A 20345-nucleotide genomic window follows, 5' to 3' on the forward strand; every position below is an offset into this window, starting at 1 on the left:
CCCGGTGCCAGTTTATCAGGCCTTAGGCTCAAAAATGACATGCCCAGAACAAATGACTATACCTTTACTTCTAAAAGGGGAAAATTAATAATCTTTTTTCTTAAAGCAATGATACACGTGTGAGTTGGCTGTAGAAAAGTCAGAATCAAAATAGATGTTTTTATTTTAAAGTAAATTCAGATTGAACATAGTAAAAAAAAAAAAATGATAGTCTCCGCGGGAGGGGGCTATGGGGCTTAACAGGTTAAGGGTGCAAAAATTAATCGACTTAATCGATTAAAATCGATGACCAAATTAGTTGCCAACTAATTCAGTCGTCGAATCGTTGATGACGTCATCCCGTGTGTTTTACGCGCCGTTAAGCTCCAACGTTATCGGTCTTTTTATCGGTACTGGAAACATTTAAAACATATATGTCATATGTATTATTGCTACATAAACATTATATCGCAGTTTTAGTGTCGCCAACTCCGTTTCTAATATGCAATAATACTACAAAATGTATTTTCGATCTTTCCAATCCAGACGAGAGATCTTTCTCCCCTGTCTGTGTGCGAGGGGGCGGGGCGGTTTACACACACGCCCTGCAACATGCATGCAACACACACACACGGCGGAGATGGCGGAGAGAAGCGCTCCAAGGTGTGGTTAAACTTTACCCGTCTCGATGTGGACAATGCTCGTTACCAAAAGTGCAATAAGAGTTTAGCATGTAAGGGCGGTAACACGAGCAATTTGTCTAAACATTTAGCAAAAGTGCACCACATTCAGAAATGCACCGTTTTCGACTGTCTTTCTATTAGCTCTGTAGCCCCATCCACGAATAACGTTTCCACGTCAGGTTTGTTATGTATGCTAGCAGCAACACACAGAGTTAACAAAATTATACAAACATGGGTTAATGATTAGAGCTAACTGAGTTATTTAGTTTGTTAAAGTTTCAGCTATTCTGTTTACAATTCTGTCATCACATTATTTAATACGATTTTGTTAAAACGTTGTTGTTTCTTTTGATGTGAAATATTATTTATTTAATTTAAATAAAAAGCAATGTTCATTTTGTTCACAATTTGTTTAGTTAATTTACCTTATTTTTTTTCAAAAGAACCGTTAAGAGTACCGTTAAGAGTACCGTTAAAGGACCGGATCGATAAGCGGTATCGATAAAAGTAGTAGTACCGTTAAAACCTTAACGATACCCATCCCTACTTGACAATGCGAAAAAGGTTATCTTTTATCTGATCTGATCTGCTATCCTTGGTTTAAAATGTTGACGGACAGATTTTTTATTTATCTTTAAGCAGAAAGTTTAATAAAAGATGTATTTGTGAATCAAGTATTCATCTTTATTGTCTTCATTGTTAGTTTCCACATGCCTAAAACAACCTCAAGCTAAATCAAAAAGTTGATGGCTAAATAAGAGTGTTTGAGAAATTGTGCAAGGCATAATCCGAATAATCGATGAATCGTTTAATTAATCGATAGATTAATCGATTATTAAATTGGTCGTTTGTTGCAGCCCTAGCTGCCATACATGTAGAGTCAGATGGAATTGTGTCATGGTGTTTGATTTGATTTTAAATGGACACAGGGACAACACATTTGCTGTACCTGATAGAGGCACTGACTGCTTGTCTGATTTTCTGAATGTTGTCAGTGAAGAAGGAGGCAAATGCATTGCACGCCCTGGTGGATAGCAGTTCAGAGGCTACTGACACTGGGGGGTTTGTTAGTCTGTCGACGGTAGCAAACAAGGCACGAGCGTTGTTTTTGTTTTTGGCAATGATGTCAGAGAAGAAAGACTGTCGTGCGTTTTTCAATTCCAAATTATAAAAGCCAAGTCTCTCTTTATAGATTTCAAAATGAGCCTGGAGATTTGTTTTTCGCCACCTGCGTTCAGCTTTTCGACACTCTCTTTTTTCTGTTCTCACGGTCATGGCCTTTCTCTATGGAGATATTTTCTTGCCAGACACTTCCTTTACCTTAGTTGGAGCAATGGCATCTATAACATTTTTAATTAAAATGATCTACTAGCTCATTTACAGAGATGTTAGCAAGGGTAAGTGTGGAAGAAAAATTCTGAACAAACATTTCCTTAGTATTTTCAGTTAAATATTGCTTTGTGGTTACCTCTTTTTGAACATTTTTGTGAACAGAAATAGAGCTCTCAAAGAAAACACAGGACTGATCAGAGTACAACATCAGTCACCATAACCTTAGAGATATTCAGACCCTTTGAGACAATTAAGTCCAGAGTGTGCCCCTTATTGTGCGTGGGCTCCGCCACATGCTGAGTCAGTCCATAGTTATCAGGAACACAAAACAGTTCTTTAGCCCCTCTATCCTGGGGGTTGTCAACATGGATGTTAAAATCACCAACAATGACGAGACGGTCAAAGTCGGGCGGGAGATTAATATGATTGGTTGTTGGTCCCCTGCCAGACACGCCCACCGGCAAGCTTCAACGCGACGCTGCCGTGTAGACGTACCGTCACTCAGCCTGAGCTCCGCGGCCCCACGCAGCAACCAGGAAACGACACCAGTAATCCACCTCACACTGTCCGCTCCTCGAGCCCCACAGGGAGGACCAGCGAGCGCCGCAACGTCCCGCCAACACGGCACCCAGACCCCACGCAGCATTCTCATCTGTTTGTCATTACTGGTGTCATTTTCTGGTTGCTAACAAACGCCATTGTAAAACATAAACACTGATGTTCAGCTGTAACGGTGGTTGACTAATCAGAACAGAGTGGGCGAGCTGACGAATCAGAGCACAGTGGTCTCATAGGGAGACTTCTTGGAGACCCTGGAAAGAGTCCTGTATGGGGCTCCTAAAGGGGGCTCCTTAGTCTTGCTGGGAGACTTCACCACACGGGGGCAATGATGGAGACACTTGGAGGGGTGTGATTGGGGGGAACGGTCTCCCTGATCTGAACCCGAGCGGTGGTTTGTTACTGGACTTCTTCTTCTAAATAATCTATTTATCTATTAATAACCAAGCCAAAATACCCAAAAGCCAAATTCAAGCTACAGGAGAAAGTGCGACCTTTCTTCATCATATTCAAAATAGTGATGGGAATTATGGCTCTTTGAAGGGAGCCGGATCTTAAGGCTCCGTTCCTTTGCGAGAGCCGTTCAAAAGAGCACTGTAAAAAATGGCTGTGAAATCCACAGTTATTTACAGTGTTTGTGCACAGTAAATTACTGTATACTATTTTAGAGTATAATACCGTGTTTCCAACCAAAAATTACAGTACCTCTGGCGTTACTTTAAAAATATCAGTAGTAACGTCCCAACTGTATAAAATCTCAGTAACCAACAATGTACTGTAGAAAATCACAGTAACCAACAATGTACTGTAGATATTCACAGTAACCAACAATGTACTTTAGAAAATCACAGTAACCAACAATATACTGTAGAAGATCACAGTAACCAACAATGTACTGTAGATAATCACAGTAACCAACAATGTACTGTAGATAATCACAGTAACCAACAATGTACTGTAGAAGATCACAGTAACCAACAATGTACTGTAGATAATCACAGTAACCAACAATGTACTGTAGATATTCACAGTAACCATCAATGTACTGTAGATAATCACAGTAACCATCAATGTACTTTAGATAATCACAGTAACCAACAATGTTCTGTAGATATTCACAGTAACCAACAATGTTCTGTAGATATTCACAGTAACCAACAATGTACTGTAGAAGATCACAGTAACCAAAAAAGAAAGAACCAACCAAAAAACCCCATTTCCAGAATAGCTAAAATATCTCAAATAAACCAACATCTTTTTCTTAATATACATACTCTGGATGCAGTGCAATTACTAGTTTGGCTATACTAGATATTTTATATACTTAGATATATATTTTTAAGACCCTATGTATTTGCAAACTGGAAGAACTACAACTGTGGTGCTGATTTGTACCAAGCTGCATAGCGTGGCTCTAGGGAATTGTAGTTTTTAAATATATTAGTGTTTTTCCTAAAATTGGAAGTTATAAATACTGAATTAAGAATACACTGAGGGTTTAAGGGGATGGTAAACACATTTGTGTAATCAGATTTTAAATATCAAATTGTGAAATGGGTGAAAATACATTTTAACCATATTTGACCCAAATTTGACAGTGCCCCCAGTTTTACTCACATGATAGCTGAGGTCAAGAGCTCTCTATAACAGTATGTCCCATGTCTGTAGTCCCTTTTGTTGCTTAATTATAAGCCTTCAAACATGCACCGAGGTCAAGGTTCAAAGGTCAGTATTTCAAAGCAGGAGCCATGTGGAATCATCATACTGACATATGTTACTCTCCAGGTCAAGACCTTTCCAACAATGTATTTGGTGTACCTCTACGGCAAAGTTTTCATTTTTTCATTTCATGGTCATGATCCCAGGCGTATAGTTTCAGAGAGCACTTTCAAGGCCCAATATTTAGAAGCTTTTTTTGTTGTTTTTGTTTTATGGAAATAGTGACCAAAATGAGTCACCTTCAGAGATTACAATAATACAGAATCTGTTTCATTAGCCAATGCAAGCATACAAAGAATGGGTCTTGGCATTGCGCCTTAAAAACACAACACAGAGTAATACAAATAGACAAAAGTAAGGTAATAATCATAATTTTTATTATTATTGTGGCGGCTCAATTCCCAGTCCAGTTTGAGTCGCCGAGAGGCTAAGCTTGGCTATAGGCTGTGACAATGTTTAAACTGTCAGTTGGACTCAGAGTTTTTGAAGATGGACATAAGAAAAAAAATTCATAAAAAATACGACAATTCTCAAGTGGTAGGTAGGTAGGTAGGTAGGTAGGTAGGTAGGTAGGTAGGTAGGTAGGTAGTAAGGTAGGTAGTATAGGTAGGTAGGTAGGTAGTAAGGTAGGTAGTATAGGTAGGTAGGTAGTAAGGTAGGTAGTATAGGTAGGTAGGTAGGTAGGTAGGTAGGTAGTATAGGTAGGTAGGTAGGTAGGTAGTATAGGTAGGTAGGTAGGTAGGTAGGTAGGTAGGTAGGTAGGTAGTAAGGTAGGTAGTATAGGTAGGTAGGTAGGTAGTATAGGTAGGTAGGTAGGTAGGTAGGTAGGTAGGTAGGTAGGTAGGTAGGTAGGTAGGTAGGTAGGTAGGTTAAAACTAGGCCGATTAATAAAATGTGAAGTGCTTTGTATCTTTGACCCGCTTGACTGAATACACAAAAAACAATGAAGAAAGAGTTAACTCTGGGCTGCTTCGCTGCCAGCTGCTCCCCCCGGGACCTGAAAGTGGCGTAGCCTGTACTTCAACATCAATGCATACGAATGTGCTCGATATATGCTGTATTGAACGAATAAACTAACACAAACTAACTGTATCACTATAACATGATGATGATGGTGATAAAGAATGCATCTAACGTTCCGCTGTTCAAGTAGATTTTAGCCGAGACCGGCAGAAAGTTTGTCTCAAAACTCCGTGTGTGTAAAAAGACGATCCACAAGCAGAGATTTGAGAACCACAAGCAGAGATTTGAGATCCACAAGCACATTTTTGGTCGACAAATACAAAATGGTTTCACAAATGCCTGATCGAAAGTTGTAAATGTTAAAGAGATATTCATTTTATTTGTGAAAATATTTTGCGTATTTGCAGATCCGTTTTACATTTGCAAATTTATTTGTGAGTTTGCAAATCTTTTAAATGCATTTGTGGATGGTGTTTTACATTTACAAATCACATATTTACACACAAATAATTGTTATGTTCACACAAATAAGTATCAGACATATCTAAGCCCATAGAAAAAGAATGACAAAATTAAATGAAAGACCTGGTGTTACTGACTCTGTGTGCTGTCGGTTCAAATGGGCACGAAGGGCATTAAATGTTTTAAACGAACAAGGGCAATCTGTATAAAGACAAAGGACTGAGTGGCAGCGGCCACCCCTGACATATTTTAGCCTGTAGTGCTTTAACAATCCTGTCCTTTTGTTCGATGCACACCCATCTAGTGGAATCTGAAAAAAACACAAATAAATTCAATCTTTAAACCTCTTGAAACTAAACCATGTTACAAAAACATTTCTATGTCAACTTAAACTAACAGTACTGAGTTGATCAACTTACTCTGCATTAGCTGTCGAAGACGAAATTGCTGAATGACTCAATTTCCCTTGGTAACCTGTGAAATATATAGAAAGTACATTAGAAATGAATTATGTAAATTACAGAACTTAATGTCTTGCAATTTATTGCTTAAATATGAACACAACAATATACATTCAGAGCCATTTTTATCATGTAAAATGTAATTTAAAAAATAATTCTATCACACATGTATACATTCAACTTGTCACTGCATTCAAGGCTAATCAATACGCAAAGTAAAAATAACTTAATAATACTTTTATCCAAAATACAACCTTTCAATACAATGACAGACCTCAGGTTCTTCATAACTGCTTTATCCATAGCTTCTTAACCTCATTGTGTTTATCCAATTTTAGTAAATGTATCACTACATTTTAATAGACAGGATGCATTACTAAACTGGACCCTTTATCACAACTGTGAACATCAGGCTCATAGCCATTTACAAAAGTAGTTTGTCAAAGGACACATTACAAAAAAGCTGGAACATTATCTGTGTTAATTTAGTCTGGAAATATGTCCTTACACATATAGTCTTAAATTGAAATAATACACTGTCAACACCACTTTGCTGCTTAGAGTTGACATGCTGGCACATATGCATTTCTAATTATTTTGTTTGTTAATTATAACCACGAAATGGTGAGATACAGCCAGGTGAAGTGGTCTGTGGCTAAAGAGTATTTTTTACTATCATTTTATTTGTGTTGTACCAAAGTACAAAAGTTACGTGATTAAATATCATGCAAAACATTATACATTTAAGACGATTAACTGTCAGTAGCACTTGTCCATCTATCTTATTCATAGATTATTTTCTGACAATTTGTAACTCATACTAGACATTCACTGTCATCATGGTTTACAGCTTACCCGACTCCACTCAGACAGCAGCATTTATACCTCTCTGAGCTCTGCCACACCATCTCCCTTCCTCTGCCACCCAATGCACACTAAACGCTACTTACAGGCTGTGCTAAACCACCCAATGCACACTAAACGCTACTTACAGGCTGTGCTAAACCACCCAATGCACACTAAACGCTACTTACAGGCTGTGCTAAACCACCCAATGCACACTAAACGCTACTTAAAGGCTGTGCTAATCCACCCAATGCACACTAAACGCTACTTAAAGGCTGTGCTAATCTGCTATTTTTCGACAGTATTTACATTTAGCTTTGGTTTGTATGGTGTTGACTGAAGACTAAGTGTGACCACATGACTTATCGATGTGACTGAAATTTGGTCGGTAACAGATTAAGAATGTTGGTTTTGACGACTTTTCAATTTACCTAGCCCTACACAATATACAATGATTTGTAAAGTTACCTCCATGGTCAGGTGTCTTGTCTTGCTGCAGAGACTCACTGCTGGAGGCAAAACCAACCATCAAATGCAATGTTGCCTAAAGCCCCTGACACACCAGGCCGAAATCGGCCGTCTTCGTTAGTCGGACGACGAAGCGTGTCCTGTCGCCCAAACTCAATTTGGTGTGTCCCGAACCGCCGGCCGTGACACGCCTTATTTGGCCTTTCATGGCCGATTCAACATGTTGAATCGGCCATGCGTCGCAGTCGGACCAAGACACCACTCTGATTGGCTGTTCAGCTAGCGAATGAGAAGCGAAACGGAAGTGAGGGGCGTAAACAAACGATTTAAGAAGGCACCGTTCCCTACACTGCTCCCCGGGCACCGTCCACGGCAGCACACTGCTCCTAACACTAGGATGGGTCAAATGCAGAGGGACAATTTCGTTACATAGTACCTGTACTGTGAAATGACAATAAGAGCAATTTATTTTTATTTAAGGCACAACACAGACGGCTATTCATTTTCATCTCATCGGTTTATTTGTCATCATGGCGATCTGGAATGAAGGAAACGAAGACCTGCTTATCACCTTGATCCAGGAGAGGCCAGCTCTGTACGATATTACAGAGAAAAAGTACTCGAACCGAGTAGTGAAAACCGGACTCTGGCGAGAGATTGAAACTCAACTTGGTTTCTCAGGTAAGATTCTCTTTTTTCATCAATTGAGCTCTCTAGCAGAAACTGTTTTTTTTTTTATTGTTTGCCAGCGTACGTGAAATGTAATTTGTTATTTCAACCTTGTGTTTTGTTGTTATCTTGTTGTTAGCTGTTGCTACTTGTTTGGCACTGCATATAGATATGAATTGGACATGCCACAATGCCACAATGCTTACATCGTTTATTTGTGTGCTTCAGAGAAAGAGCTGAGGAAGAAGTGGGATTCTCTGCGAACCCAGTACACCCGGTACAGGAAACTTGCCCCTACGGGTAGTTGTGGAGCACCAAAGACCGGCAGACAGCAGTGGATCATGACCAGGCTGCAGTTTTTAGAGCCCTACACAAAAAGGAAGGAGAGTACTTCGAACCTCACCATCACGGTAACTATTTTATTTGTTGAGTACAAATAAGTGTTTCTTGCTTCTTTCATTTACAAAAACATTATTTCCATTCATTTGGTGGTTACAGTGGTAAATATAACAATAACAGAATAATATATATGTTATTGCATTATAATTATTGATGTGCTCATCACCTTAATGTTGCAGCTGGTAAAGGAGGAGCTAATTTAAAATTACATTATATACTGCTGGGTAGCTTATGAAATTCACCATGGGATCAATAACGCTTTTATCTTAACCTATAATAATACATGATAAAATATGTCTTGATTATATTTTGTAGTGTTCTGAATCTTCTAGAAGTACGTTTTAGCATCTGAATAGAGCCATCACAATGTGTCTACAATGTGCCTCTCACACTTGACCACACCCCGAACTAATGGCACACACATGTCAGGGTATTGTTTTGTTATGAATGCTTAGTAAACAGTTTTAAGAAGCCATGGTATTAAACGGAGAGGGCTGTCACCACCCCGCGGGGTGTGACGCGCCGGAGGAGAACTGTCACTTTCTCCCCTCTCCGCTGTGAGAGTCGCGCTCTCATGCGGGCTGAGTTCAATTCCACTCCCAGTTAAATGATAACCTGGGAGGGAAGAGGACAGCCCTTCTTCCAGTTGATAATGAAACCCAGGCTTGACAGATGAGATACGCTGTATCGTCTGTGTAAAGCCGCTTCCTCCCTGGAGCGAGCCAGCCACAGCCGGTCGTCCAGGTAAAATAACACTCTCATCCCCATTCTGTGCTGCTCCAGCCGTCTCCACCCACTTTGAAAAAGTGCGTGGAGCCAGGAATGAGAAACGCAGGAAATTGCTGTGTTTCGGGATGATGGTTACATGGAGGTAAGCATCCTTCAGGATTATGGCTGTGAACCAGTCTCCCTGGTGAACACACTCCAGCACCTGTTTGATCGTCAGCATGGGAAAAGGCCATTCCCTTGTTGGACACTGACAGATCGAGGATGGGTCTCATTCCCCCCGCTCCGGCTTCCTTTAACAGAGTTCCTGCCGCTCTGCGCGGAGCGCGAGACACTGTTCCTGGGATGACAGGGTTCCCTGTATCCCGTAGAACTGCGGGGGGGAGAGGCGAACTGCAGAGACTACCCTGCCCATCCGCCTGCTCATCCATCTGTCCATCAGACACACACGCCGCCACCCTGAGTAATACTCTGATAGTGCCGGGTGTACTTTCTCTGGATGTGCTGTGGTTGGTGGCAAACCACGCCAGAGCCCTCCACACGCTGCATTTCACACAGGCTCTCATTATGTCGCCGTTTAGGAGAAGTCTCGTAAACCGCGCGTTCACGCTCAACACCACTAAGGGATGAGCGGAGGTGTGTGCAGTGCTGTCCCCACAAGGCGTAATAATGGCCCCTTTGATCCATGAATGGAGGAGGTGTAGTCATCCGACTTGTGCCCTCCACTCGGACCCAGGAAATCAAGGGCTTCGTCCACGGAGTAAACCTCCTGGACTGCCCAATCATCCTCGACCGCAGCAGCAGCGAGAGCGTCCGCTCTCTGCTGTTTGAGGGCCAGAGGGAGACGGGTACATAGTGAGCATGACACCTGGGGGGCGTGGGCTCATTACGACCGTGGGTAGGAGGTACGTCTGAGACATCGGAAAAATCTGTGCTGCCTAATAACCAGAAGGTTTAAGGTAGACGAATTGAATAGTAAGCCCTGTTGTTTTATTAACTGATAAGTTAAAAAACCAGCCGGCTTAAGCAGCGAGCCATGCTGCCAAGTAACCAATAGGCTATTGGCAGCCGGCTTAACCGGGGAGCCTTGCTGCATATTACTTCCCTCTGTCCATCGAACACACGCGCCATCCACTCAGCGCGCGAACCTGCTCTGGATGTGCTGTGGTTGACATGGTGACAAGCCACGCCAGAGTCCTCCAGACGCTGCATTTCACACCGGCTCTCATTTATGTCGCGTTTAGGAGAAAGCTCGTAAACCGGACCTTGAGGTGCGTTCACGCTCAACACCCCTGAGCGATGAGCGGAGGTGTGTGCAGTGCTGTCCACACTGTAATAATGGCACTCGTGGGTTCATTACGACCGTGTGTAGGAGGTAGGTCTGGGACAGAGGAGAAAAACCGAGCTGCCTAAAAACCAATAGGTTTTAAAGACAGCCGATTTATGCAGCGAGCCATGCTGCCTATAACCGACAGGTTAGGGGCAGCCGGCTTACCCGGTGGGCCTTGCTGCATATTATTATCCATCTGTCCATCGAACACACGCGTCACCACTCTGAGTAATACTCTGAGAGCGCGCGACATGCTCTGGAATGTGCTGTGGTTGTCATGGTGACGAGCCACGTCAGAGCCCTTGCCGCCGTTGCCCGTGAAGCAACCCAAGAGGGGCCCGGACCGAAAAAGCTGCGAGGGGGCCTCCACACGCTGCATCTCACACCGGCTCTCACCCTGTCTCTGTTTAGGAGTTTTAAGGCTCGTAAACTGGACATTGAGGCGCGTTCCCGCTCAACCCTGCTGAGGAATGAGCGGAGGTGTGTGCAGTGCTATTCACACAGTGCGTAATAACAGCCCTGGGCTCATTACGACCGTGTGTAGTAGGCACATCTGGGACAGAGGAAAAAACCGTGCTGCCTGATAACCGACAGGTTAGGAGCATCAGGTTTAAACGTCAAGCCCTGCTGTCTAATAACCGCCTGGTTAAATACAGCTGGCTTGTGACGCGAGCCCTGCTGCCTGCTAACTGACAGGTTACAGCCGGCTCAAACGGCGAGCCCCGCTGTCTGTTAACCGACAGGTTAACCCCAGCTGGCTTATGCACCTCCACACGCTGTATTGCACAGCGGCTCTCATCATGTCGCTGTTTAAGAGAAGGCTCGAAAACCGGACATTTGAGGCGCGTTCACGCTCAAACCCGCTTGAGGAATGAGCGGAGGTGTGTGGAGGCATATCTGTGACATAGGAAACAAGCCTGTGCTGTCTAATCAACCGACAGGTTTTAAAGACAGGCGTTTTGTGCCGCGAGCCCTGCTGCCTAATAACCGACAGGCCATGAGGCAGCCGCTTATACAGCTTTTTTATGTCATCCGGAGGAGAGCTCTCCTGAACCGGGGGAACGGGGAGATCTCATTAGGCGGCTGCCTTTCCGATGATCTCCGGGAGTTCCTGGAGAATACCGCCTATACGGCAGAGCCGAGATGGCGGATAGAGGGACCCGGTGACCCGGGACCCAGTGTCAGCCCGACAGCCGAACCCATAGGCTCGGCTGTCGGGCTGACACCGGGCCCGCCCCGTCTCCCCCGTCCGGAGGAGAGGGAGGATGGGGCCGGGGGAACCCCATGGTGATCCGTGAATGGAGGGGAAGGAGTCGCCTGACTGCTGCCCGCCACTCGGATCCCATAAATCAAGGGCTTGATCCACGGAGTAAGACTCCTGGACTAGCCAATCATCCTCGGCCGCAGCAGCGAGAGCGTCCTCTCTCCGCTGTCTGTGGGCCAGAGGGCCAGTGCTTCTGCAACGGAGTGCTGAAGAAAAATGGGAGCAGATGGTCGGGCCTACTTCCTATTTATACGGAAGTGAGGCCGTAGGTGGGGCCCACGTCATAGGTGGGCCTGGATTAAGTCTGTCAGTGCTGCACATGTGCAGTGGGATTACCCAATAGCGATAGCCTTAGAGGGCGAAGCCTTATACGAAATAGAACTGCATTCAAAGAATACACTTTACCAAAGCTTGAGGAAAATATCTGAAATCTGGCATTTCATTTAACTCCAGCTCTGTCTTCCACAAGCAACATTCCAATGGCTGATAGCTCCAGTACCGCACGAAACATGTTTTCGATGGACGACAGTGAAAATGGAACGCACACGCTATTTGTTGTTTGTTTATATCACGCTGTTCTTCTTCTCTGTCTTCCGGTTGTTGCCTATTTTGAATGACGAATACACACTACCGCCGCGTGCTGGTAAGGCTGAAGTCTTTGCGGTGTGTTCCAGTGCGACACATGGCCAAGACGCAGGAGAACACGGCGACGCAACAGTCGGCGTCGGCGAGTTCTCTGGTGACTGCCTGGTGTGTCTGGGCCTTAAGAACAAAACTGAAAAGGGAAGGGAACAGATAAGCATGATTAGCCAACATAATGCAAGCACATCTAGTCAGCCCTATATCATTAAAGTCACTGTTACTATAGAAGAAATTGCAATTAATATAAAGTTGAATAAAGTAAAAAAGGGTGAATATATATATATATGACACAGAAATAGTATTGTTATCAGTGGCGGCAGTCAATTTCTCTTCAAAATACAATTGATGTGTTTGCAAAATATATTTTTCTGTCCTCAAAAATGTTCAATTGCGCACTCAATAAAATGTTCTATGCTCAAAATGTTTCATTGCGTGCTTAGGATAGAGGCACAAAAATAACGCCATTATGTGAGGAGGACCTGCTGCAGGATTTCCGCCCCGTGTAGCGAGTGTTTTTAGGATCAAACATTCAGAGTGCATTTTGGACTTCTGAACACTTTGTTTGCTGGGAGAAATGTTTTAACACTAAAAACGTAGTCTGAAGTGTTTCTGCTGATTCAGTCTCCGTGTGTCAGCAGTCTCTGCCGTCAGAACAAAGTGAACACATCGGTCCGAGGCAAACACACAGACACACTCACCTTTTAAATCGCGCTGTTCATATTTAACTGTAAATATAATATTCCTTGACCACTTTTTCCTTCTCTAGGCTGCAGTGAAACTGACCGCATCACGTAGCGTCGCACATACTGTTGAGTATTTCTTTTGTCGAGCTGGAGCCATAAACACCCCCCTCCCTCCAAAATAAAAAACGATTCAAATTCAAAAAAATATTCGGATCTATGGAGTGCGCCAGTGCCATAGTTTCCATTATAAACGGGGAATGTCGTCTTAGCCGACAACTTTGAAGCTTTAAATAAGCCATTCAAAAATATATATTATATCTGATGTGTGCAACTTGCATGAAACCGGGCTAAGTTTGCTAGCACGATAATGAGCTAGTTAGCCGGCTAATCTGTCGGCTAATGTTAGCTAACTTAGCCTTACATTTTTAATAACCAAATACTGACTTTAGCTGACAAGCTAACAGGAATGTAACAAGTTAACCAAGCACATAAACATACTCACATGACTCCACATCCACGAATATTCACATTAAATGGTCGACCAAGCAGTCTTCCACTCAAATGTCAACCTTCTGAGTCCTGGACTGTCCGTGTCTGTGGGGGCAACGTGCGCGGGAACAAACTCTCCTCTGATGTCACCCACAGTTAACTCGCATTGCCCATGTACATTTTACTAGCTTTAACAGGTTGTACAGTCAATACAATACTTTAGGTAATATTTACTTGGTGCTATTGTTAAAATTCACTTATCAAAATGAAGATTCAAAATTACATAGAAACACAAGTAACACATTAAATAAAAGGTGACATTTTGAGTAAAATTACTGAAATAGTAATGTATTGTAAAATTTAAACATATAATCAAAGTAATATTTACAAAGCCAAAAAGTCATTTTTTTCAGTGTACATATGTACATGCACACAAACTGTGATTATTGTCTGCATATGTGTGTTTGTGAGAGTGGCAAGTACTGCTAACAAAGCCTGTTCTGTTACAGCCCACCCACCCCTCCAGTTTATGTGGATTTCTAAAGCCTTGTTTGTCTCACTGCCTCTCCTCGCAGCTTCTACTCCAGCCAGGCACATGACGTGGCTGACACAGGGTCATACTGACACACTCTGTGCTCTCCTCACATCTTATCTGCACTTCTGTTCAGGATCATATAGCAACATGTCAATCCACAGTTCTGCTTTCCACACTAAGCACTCTACAATGCATGTCTCGCTGTGACCCTTCAAAAGCCAGTGCATGACAACACAGGAAGTGACTGCTTCAGTCACCTTTATGCAACTCCATGCGTCCAGCTTTGAATGATCATACTGCCCTCTCTAACTGATCTCATGCAGGGTGTGACCAGGCTTACACATGCTTGTCTTGTAATATAATTATGTAATATGCAAAAAGTTGTTTTATTATGTGTCAAATGACACATGTATACCTTCTTGTTATTGTGGTTATGAATTGAACAATAATGTATAATTTCCCTCAACGTACAATCATTTGAAGGCCCTGCTTTCCCAGGAACACTGCACACAAGTGATGAATCACATAGTTTAATGTACAGAACATTCTGATTAATCTTCATTGTATGTTAGTGTTGGGACCTCTCCCTGGCAACTGAGCCATGGATCTTAATTTTACATGATCCCCCATAGGTGTGAAATTTCATTGCAACTTCTGAAAGAAAGAAGGCTGAAGAGACATACCAACCAAGCCACCAACTGGACTTTAACCTTTTCACGAAACTGTGTCTCAGGGCTTCTTAACATTTAACAACCTATTAATGTGTCATACCCACTTAACGGGAAGAAACTCAGCTAACTGACGATATGAACCATTTTTCATAACCTAAACAAAACAGACAAAAGTCTCACGCCAAGCCTCTGAATCAGCACTAAGCAAAAGAGTGCTAACGCACTTAGCACATAACTCACGGTAGCAATATTTTATACTTCATGCAATCTGAGATATCACAAACTAGATATCATATGAAAGCTGAGATTCCACAGATTCCATTGGTATAAGTATCATCACTGTGCGACCAAAACTCACAGCAGCGAAGCCAGGAAAGACAACACACAACTTCACTTTACGGGGCCAAAGGGCAAATACGTCTTACCTTTGCTGTTTTCTGATCAAAAGTTGTGTTCAAGGGCATTACAACGCATATAAACGCTGCTGAAGGTTAATCCAATGTCTCTGTGTCACTTTGAAATGATTACTGATAATCCATCATAACATTTATGGTAATAAACATAGTCTTCTATTGAGTGTAAACCAGCTTCCGGTTTTGGGCATGCTGGATGTGCATCACTCTCATTCACCAATGGTAATTTACCCCCCCTCGATTCTATTGGCTCTAACGGTTCAAAAGAGGTGTCAATCACCAAAATCGACCGATGGGTTCCAGAGATATGGCAAATCCACCCAAATGACCCCAGAGGTGGGTTTTTTTTCTAAACCTCTCTAAAAAGATCAAATTTCACTTGTTTTGCATCAATCTTGATACAGGGTACTTATTATATGTTATAGTTTGGATTCCTTTTTGTCTACTATCCCATCATTCAACGGTGGTTTTCACTATAAGTAATGTTTTTTTTTTGGACGGAAACTATAATTTAAATTGTTTTACTATGTTCAACCTGAATTTACTCTAAAATAAAAACAACTATATTGATTCTGACTCTTCTGCATCCAACTCACAGGTGTATCATTGCTTTGAGAAAAAAGATTATTAATTTACCCCTTTTATAAGTGAACATATATAGCCTGTCGCGATAATCAATAAATTGACTTATCGTACGATAAATAAAAATGGACTCGATAACTTTTCTGAGCTCGATAAATTGCCGTTTACATAAGGATGTGACCAGAATTTTCGCCAGGCGCGCTGTGTCTGCCGGCCTGGCGGGCTGTGAGGGGCGGGGCTCACACACAGAGCCAGGTCAGGAGTCAGACACTCCGCGTGCACGTGCAGCAGTGTAGCAGCATGATCTAGCATCCAAATTAATATATAGCGAGTAGCGACAAGCATGAGACAACGTGTGACTTACTCTAGGGCAGGGGTCTCCAACCTTTCTTCATCTGAGAGCTACTTTCAAAAAATGAAAGTGGCCAAGAGCTACTTGCATCACATCGCTTACATTTATTCACATAGCCCTCATCAGTTGAATTAAGCTATACTTTTGTACACGTGTGAAATTGCAATACCTAAAGCTTATCAAAAATAAGGTCCAAGAAAACGAAGATTTCTCACATATTATTATGGCCCACATAATAAGTACATCACTGAACATTCACATAAGTGTCCTTAATCACCACCTTACAAGCATTTCACTCTTTTGTTAGTGAGATGAATGGCACTGCATGCAGTCCACCATAGAGGTGTATGCTGGAGTCATAGAATAGAGTCATTTAAATGTTCATCAGTTGGTCTTGTTCTGTATTTAGATTTCATTCATGTCAGAAAAAGCTGCTTCACAAAGGTATGTAGAACAGAACCAAATAAAGCAGACATTTTCAGTGCTGCTTGGTGAATGTTCTATAGTTTTCGGGGTCTACAAGGCTCCAGAAATGTTGTGAGTTTTGCTGAGACTTAAGCTGAACATTATTTTGGAGATCTCCACAGGATTGACACTGAACAGTTGTTCAGCCATCTTTTTCTTCTTCTTCTTCGTCTTGACATTAAATTATAAACCATAATAAATTAATTGTATAGGTCAGAGTTCCCGTTAGCCGGTAATTACCGGACAATGACCGGTAAAATATGCTGAAGTCCGGCAAATCTAAATCTCTCCGGTCAAAATGTCCGGTCAAAATAATTTTCCCTTAGCGCAATACCGCATCAGTTGCGCCACTTATGTGACAGACAAGAATAGTATGTGACAGACAAAAGAGTATGTGACAGACAAAAATTGTCAATTCTAATGTCTAACACTTAATGTGGAGAAAGAGATGTCCTGTATGGGTTGATTGTGCGTTGATCTGTTGGTAATGCCTCGGGGTTCCGGTGGGCATGTAAACAAATGCATAATGCTGCGCTATACTTTGTGGCCTCATCCGGTTGCATAGCGACGCTTATTGTTTAGGTGTCTTTTAACAAGCAGGTAGTCATATCATTAGCTAGAACTAGCTAGATCTGATCGATATGGACATAAATGCGAGTAAAGTCTAATCTGACAGGAGAGAGAGATCGGCTGCTGCTGACGAGTCGACACGCAGCTCTGCATGATCCCCTGCAGCGGCGAGCAGAGCAAAACACACTTCAGGTTAGAAAATCACACGTAGCTATTTTAATTACCTCTCAAACTACCTAAACTAGTTATAGATATGTTTAGTTTTACTGTCGGGTCACTCATTACTGGATCCGCGAGCTGCATGATACTGACGGGCTGTCAGGAGAAGGAGAGAGCGCTCCGTTTATTATTCCCGCGTTTTTGTAAATTACTGTACACTTTTGAATAATGTAGTTAATCTACTATAATTAGTTTGTTTAATGTCGAATCATATCAATTTGTTTTAAAGCTCAATAAATAACAAAGAAGACCTTTAACCGGCACTTATCTAATTTTGTCCGGAAGATTTCAACTTTAACGGACATGTTGACCGGCAAAAAAATATTCTAACGGGAACTCTGGTATAGGTCTAGCCTCCCTATATCTGTGTGTGAAAATGGTTCTATCCTCAAAAACAAAAAACTAATACTTCTGCAGTCTAGCTGCAGCTTCTAGCTAGTCTTCTGTTAAAAAAAAAGACACTGAATGTCTTGAATGCATCACACACAGGACTTGAGTCTGAAAACAGCAGGAGTATTTACAATAGCATTATAAAAACAAAAATAGTGCATGTGGGTGCACACTTACATTCTCTACTGTTACATAAATCCCATGAATGTATAAGATTAAGTTAGCTTCATCATATCTCAATCAGTGGTTAAGTGAATAATAAAGTTTCTATCGGGTCACTATCAGCCTGTCACTCATTATTTTCAGGGCGGGGTTTGGAGGAACGGAGAGGAGACGGTGATCGCGGAAGCTTTCCTCCTGCCTTCACAAACTTTACACAAGTATTTATCAACTGAAAATAGCAAGAGGACATTCATACTCTGCAATCCAAGACTTGATTAAATCCACCAAAAACCTGACATGACGATAACGAGTGTTTTTCAAAAAACACAAATCCCTCCCTGTGTGTCTCTGACGCGCAGCGACAGGGCCTGATTCAGAGCGGGTCATTCTGCTGTTAGTTCTGGACTGGTGTTGGTGGAGAAAGCAGACTGCTCCGTGTGTGTTGTCGCTGTGCTGCTGTCACGTCTGTTCCTTGATCTCTGCGTCACCGACCATTTGATATTCGTGTGACAGAAAAAATTCTAAAATAAAAAAACGTTATTGTCCAGCCGCGGCCGAAAAATCAATAAGCAACCTTACTACGCTATAATCAATAATCGAGCGGCGAGCTACTGAAAAGCTGCCCGCGAGCTACCGGTAGCTCGCGATCGACGTGTTGGAGAGCCCTGCTCTAGGGGAATTTAAATAGAAATGGAATTGGTTACAAAACCTAATTCCACATCTCCGGTGTGGGAGTATTTCGGATTCAAGCCAAATGAACGAGGCCAACCTACGGATATTAATGAGCTCTTTGGCCTATCCCGGGTGTCTCTTGCTGCAATAATCCATGTGCATTTGTCAAAAGTACTCCTCAAAAGGATAACAGGAAACAGGTGAATCCGGTGATCACCTAGGATCTCCACCAACAGGAATCGGAGTGTCTTTCCACCTATCAATCACTCAAGAACATTCTGGGATCCCAAAGGGTCTTTTAGGTGGGCATTTACACATACAAAGCATTACATCTAAAAGTGAGCAGATCCATCAACTTTCACTGGACTCTAATTTAGATTTCCTGTGTTTATCTGAGACCTGGCTTCATGACTCTCACCCATCAGGAGCCTTTAACGGACAGAAGAAGCAGCTCAGAAAGGGGTATAGTTATGATTTACATGAAGGATAGTATCCAGTGTAAAGAGATCCAATTGAAAAATGGTAATCAATTAGAATGGATGGGTGTCGCACATTGTCACCACAAATGTAAATTGTTCATATTGTAATTTATCATCCTCCCTCTTCAAATTATATTTTTTATGAGAATTAAGAACATTTTAATAATAATATAATTTTTGAAAAAAGTTATTAGAATGGGAGATTGTATCATCAACTTGGAAGGATTGGAAGGTGACCCTGTGCTTTCATTGCAGAGAGGAGAGCAGGCCTGAGGATTTCACAGGAATGTGTCTGGAATGAGGAAGTGCTGCCTCTCAGTCAGAGAGCTGATTGTGGGAGGGTCAGGGTTAATCTGATGTGCAGCCACCGTTATTAGTGAATATCTGTCAATGCTGCCTTTATCTTCCAGTGTGTGTGTGTGTGTGTGTGTGTGTGTGTGTGTGTGTGTGTGTGTGTGTGTGTGTGTGTGTGTGTGTGTGTGTGTGTGTGTGTGTGTGTGTGTGTGTGTGTGTGTGTGTGTGAAAGAGAGACAGAGAGAGAGAAAGAAGCAGAGAGAAAGAACATACAAATACAAATGTGTTTTTCAGTTGCAGGGATAACAAATTAAAAGTAAGATTTAAGCACACTGGCATCCAGAAGTAGTATTAAATAACGAGCAGCACATATTAAATGTCTCTCACCTCCAGGACCTGCACATAGCTGGAGGGGAACCAGCCCGAGGACCCCTCCCTCTGCCCCCGCCACCAGCCTCCGGGCGCCGCCTGCAGCACCTCGATCATGTCCCCGGCATGGAAGCTCAGTCCCTGCGGGTGCTGCTCCCCGCTGAACGGGTACAAACTCCGGCAGTAGGATCCAGACATCACCCACAGCGCAGTGATGGGGTGGGGTGGGGTGGGGGGGGGGGGGGGGGGGGGAGTGGATCAACAGTTGTTGCTCACCGACAGCCCTCACTCACTGACGCAAACACTGACACTAATGGCCAATCCCAAAACCACGCCCTACACCCTACCCCTATACACTCCCCCTCCGTGACGGAGTGAACTCCGTGGAGTGACACTCGCAGCTCAACGAGGCTCCCTCCTGTCAGATGGAGGGAGTAAATACAGCGGCAAGCTTTGGAACAAACTCCCCTCTCTCCGGCAGAAACAGGAAATGCCGTAA

General features: G+C 42.7%; 1 protein-coding gene across 4 annotated transcripts in view; it reads right to left on the minus strand.

Moving 5' to 3' along the window:
- LOC117483637 (growth arrest-specific protein 7-like) overlaps positions 1 to 20076 on the minus strand; it is an 81346-nt gene extending 61270 nt beyond the window's left edge. For 2 of the 4 annotated variants that reach the window (XM_034132020.1, XM_034132019.1), the window contains exon 1: positions 19865 to 20076. In XM_034132020.1, the coding sequence (XP_033987911.1) occupies positions 19865 to 19881 (17 nt within the window). In that variant the 5' untranslated portion in view covers positions 19882 to 20076. The remainder of the gene's footprint in view (positions 1 to 19864) is intronic. The other 2 variants (XM_034132017.1, XM_034132018.1) reach the window with 2 other exon arrangements.
- Positions 20077 to 20345: the final 269 nt, after the last annotated feature.

Source organism: Trematomus bernacchii, unplaced genomic scaffold (genome assembly GCF_902827165.1).
Source record: "Trematomus bernacchii unplaced genomic scaffold, fTreBer1.1, whole genome shotgun sequence".
NCBI classification, from domain to species: Eukaryota; Metazoa; Chordata; class Actinopteri; order Perciformes; family Nototheniidae; genus Trematomus; species Trematomus bernacchii.